The 4,379-nt window shown below is 38.8% G+C and overlaps 1 protein-coding gene across 1 annotated transcript; it reads right to left on the bottom strand.

Moving 5' to 3' along the window:
- Positions 1 to 1,031: 1,031 nt before the first annotated feature.
- On the bottom strand, positions 1,032 to 4,025 carry LOC127793292 (transcription factor JUNGBRUNNEN 1-like). Its single transcript, XM_052324141.1, has 3 exons — positions 3,732 to 4,025; positions 2,533 to 2,843; positions 1,032 to 1,914 (listed from the first exon to the last, which is right to left on the bottom strand). The coding sequence occupies exons 1-3, from the start codon at positions 3,967 to 3,969 to the stop codon at positions 1,519 to 1,521; spliced, it is 945 nt and encodes a 314-aa protein (XP_052180101.1). The 5' UTR covers positions 3,970 to 4,025; the 3' UTR covers positions 1,032 to 1,518.
- Positions 4,026 to 4,379: the final 354 nt, after the last annotated feature.

Here is a 4,379-nt window from a genome sequence, read left to right as displayed (position 1 = left end):
TACAATGATAATGCGATAGGCTAGCGAGGGGCCAGGATGGGACTGAGATCGGGCCAAGAAAGGGGACTGAGGGATGGGTTTGGGCCAAGAGATAGAGCCGAGGGATAGGCCAAAATTGAGCCTGGACGGTCTAATCTCAAATATCAAAATTAATAATTATTATTTATTTTAAAAATTTTGAGATATTACAAAAATCTTGTGAAAATCAAAAGGGAACAAAAACAAAAAGGGACATTTCTTGAAAACACAATGTTAAAAATTCCTTTTATAAGACATGTCATTACTGTTGGAAAATTAGCTAACATTACATTTAACTGTTTTTTAGAAGGAAAAACTTTTTGTGGACCCAAGATAATATGAGTTTTTAAGGGCATTGAAGTCTCTAATGATCATCATACAAACCCCAGGGACCCAACAAGAAAATGGGTACCAAAAGTCCCCCCAAAGCTTTGTGAATGTAGAATTCAATAGAACAGAATCAAAAAGCTTCAAGAATCGACTGTCAGATTCTAATTGGAAAAATTGGTAAAGACAGTAAGAAAAGGGAAAAGGGATTGAGATAAATCACAGAGGGAGAGGTTTCTATAATGTTTAACTTGAGTTAACTTATGAAAAATTGTATCATAGCATTAAAGTTGAAGAATATTCGTTATATTTTCTCAAACGTCAAAAATAATTCTTACAGTTATTTTAAAGCTCAAAGATACCATGCATGTATAATTTTTTTCAAAATAAAAAATAACCTCCCGAGCACGTGCCACTTTATGGTTTCTTCCTTTCTCTACCTCCATATATACACATTCACCAAAATGCATCTTTTGTTGTTGTGATGTTGTCTTCTGAAAACCCCCCAATTTAAAAGAGCGAATAGTTTATTGGTATAACAAAATTCATTCGCAAACATTGGCATACATAATTAAACAATTTTTATACCAATAAGTCCAACTCAATGGTCTGGGTAATGATGCATACATCATTGAAACTAACTGAGGTGAAATTTTAATTAGTTGGACAGAAAAGGAAAACAGACAAACAAACAAACAAAAGCCACTTTATTATAATACAAGGTAGAATAGAGCGGCAGTGACCGTGCAAGGACGATAATTCCAAAGTAGAATAATACGTTATCTCTTTATGATGCAAATATAAGTGAAACATGGAGACAGGGAATTAATAATACTACTTGGTCGGTCAAGACAGGCAAAGCGCAGCCCAGTTTTGAAAAAAACTCAAAACATACCCATCACCAGCTGATGATGATGAAGAAGATAGATATACTCTCAAGTTCAAAGCAAAGAACTTACCCTACAAGCCTGTATATACATACATATCTTTATGGGACAGTGATACTGACTTCGGAATTGGAGAGTGAAATTCGCATGCCGAGGTAGAAAAATGTCCCTTCCGCCCATTCTGTGGTCGTGTATTTAGGATAGCGAAATTATTATCCATATAAATAAAATCATTATCCATGTATATATTTATATATGTGTGCGTGTGTGGGTGAGGGTGTGATTATTATGTTAGAAGCGGATCAACAGCATACTCCACAACCGATCTGAGCTCATCCCAATCCCCATACTTGAATTCATTCATTTCTTGACCATAATTAAGACTGGAATACGATGATGCCATGGATGGAGCCGCAGATATTGAGTTCAACTGGCCTGCAACCATCTGCTGGTCGGCTTCATAACCATGGCCAACCAAATGCTTCTTCTCGTTCTGTCGAATCGCCGGCGTTCGAAAATCGATGTAACTTTCATTGCTCTGATCATCAGACTCCACACTGCAGGTCTTGGAGCTTGCTTCAACGGCCCCCCTTCTAACAGTAGCTTCTGATCTCCAATCTGATGTACACCTCCTGTATGACGATACATTTCTCTTGAAAATCCTGCATAGTGTCCAAACCTCCTGCGAACCGCACGAAGTAAAAGACATCAGAATGCAATCTATGTGCCCCGATATACGAATACAGACCAGAATAATGATATTTGTCCAGATAAGTTTTTTACAGCTCGGTTTACAGGGATTTAAGTGACTATTTTACCCCTTCTTCTCTCCTCACAATAACTATTTTACCCCTATCTCTCCTCTCTCTCCCCGTCCCCCTCCTCCAGCACCACCTCTCACAACCTTTCTCTCGCTGCTCGTCGCCTGTCTAACCCTTGCCGCCCGCTGTATCCTCGCTTGGACGACCGCCGCCACGAGAGGTAAGGTGGCCGACAAGTGGACAGCAAGGGCGAGACAGCGGCTGAAGGAAGGCTGTGAGAGGCGGTGCTGGACGGAAAATGAGAGAGAGAAGAGCGGTTGTTGGAGAGAGAAGGGGAGAGAGAGGAAAGGAGAGAATATGGCAAATTCATCACGATAAATCCTTCAATTTATTGCGAGAATATCCACATGTAAACCCCCTGTACAAATAGCATGACTCGTACGGACTATCTAGCTACTTAAAATTTATTCCTTTCTCATAATATTCTGATAATATTCTCCAAATATCCATCCTAACAAGCAGACTGAATTAATTCTCACAGCTTCTTGGGTCGTGATGTTCTTGACATCGATGTGTTTGGTGCTTTTGGTGTCATGATCAGCCGGGAGGCGAAACTCGTGCATCATCCAATCAGTTTTTGTGCCTTTCCCGGCGCTACCGCGATAGTATACCAAAGATTTCTTGAGCCCAATGCATCCACATGTTCCACCAGAAGAATAAATAGGCCTGTCGATGCCAGTAGCCTTCCAAAACCCGGACCCTGTGACTCTATTGGGCCTTACGCTGTTCCTGTATTTTCTTCCTCTTTTGCAGAAGAAGTACCATTCATTGTCTCCCACATTGCTACCCTCTGTTTATCCACCAAAACAGATTGAGCACCATTATTAGATAGTTCATAAACCTAATGGTAATACTACCCAACTAAAAAAAAAAAAAGAAAATAATCACCCAAGATTTAAAAATTTGGAACTAAACCAGTTCAAATAAAAAAAAAAAAAAATTCATGATCACTTTTGAGGATGATTGTATACATACATACATGTTGTAGTAGAATAGTATTTCCCTTCAGGGTGTATCTTAATTGGGTTGCAGCAAAAATGAAGAGTTTTGTTCTTGTTTTTCATCTATGCTATAAGTCAAAAGTGATCTTAGCTATACCCACAAATAAGTATATATTAATTCATACGAATTCTACTAATTAATTTTATCCATCACAAAACCCGGATATGATAGATGGCAATCTCATGCTCTATATATATATATATAGTAGTCTTTGTGATGTGTGTGTATATATATAAAAGACATATATATAATATATATTTCCTCAACAATAGTTCAACCAAAACAAAGTCACCCTATTAATTAATGCCCATAGAGTAAACTAAACACTGAAGTTCAGGTTTCATTCACACCTGATTCATATTCTTTTCTTTCTTTTCTTGGGGCCACTTCGTTCATATCCACTGTATCCTATTCCTGCCTAATATTGCTATCCGTACGTATATACATACATAGATGTATATATACATATCAGATCATGAGATATGATCTATACAAGAAAAACCATGAAATTTCATGGAAAAGATGCAAGTCTTTCTCAGCTTCTGCGCACCAAATCGAGCCCTCAAATGGAAAAGAAAATTCCAGAGTAGATGTGGATATATACACATATACATACATCCATACATAAATATATACAGACGCTGTGACGCAACAGATTAATTAAGAGAAGGCATACTTGGAAGATCCCAAGGGTCGTATTTGTAGATATCGACATGTTTGATAAGCTCAATACTGATGGGTTTCTTCTCAACCCTCCGGCGAAGATAGAACCCAACCAGCTCCTCGTCCGTCGGATGGAATCGGAACCCGGGGAGCGGAACATCGTCGTCGCCTCCGCCTCCGCCGCCGCAGCCGTCACGATCACGATCATCCTTGGAACACTCCATTGTTGTTCTCATCTTCTCCACCTCCATCTCCCCCTCTGTCTCTCTCCTCTCTCCCTCCCACTTTTTCCTCTCTCAGCGCTGCATATATATATTTATATAGATATAGATATTATATGTGTTATATGGAGTGAATGTGGAACAATGTGAGAGGTGCAAATGTTGACGATTGAGAGAACGGAAGCTCAACTGGGTCAAGTCATGCGCTTTGACTCTGAAAGGTTTGGGGGCCCTACTGGAAGTTCAAACAGTGCTGCGAGAAGGAGTCTTCGCGTTTTATTGGCTAAATTTGATCCATCTTCCTTCAAAGTTTGACATAATTATAGGTTCTTTTATTGTTTGGAAAATTATGATAATCTCTTTTGGAGTTAAAAATTAAGAAAAATAACTTTTTTACCCTTATAATTCTCTTTCATCCTCTCTCTCGTTTCTCCATTATT

This window comes from Diospyros lotus, unplaced genomic scaffold, assembly GCF_014633365.1.
Source record: "Diospyros lotus cultivar Yz01 unplaced genomic scaffold, ASM1463336v1 superscaf2, whole genome shotgun sequence".
Taxonomy (NCBI): domain Eukaryota; kingdom Viridiplantae; phylum Streptophyta; class Magnoliopsida; order Ericales; family Ebenaceae; genus Diospyros; species Diospyros lotus.
Note: the sequence above shows the minus strand (reverse complement) of the source record. Positions and strands in the feature narration are given on the sequence as shown.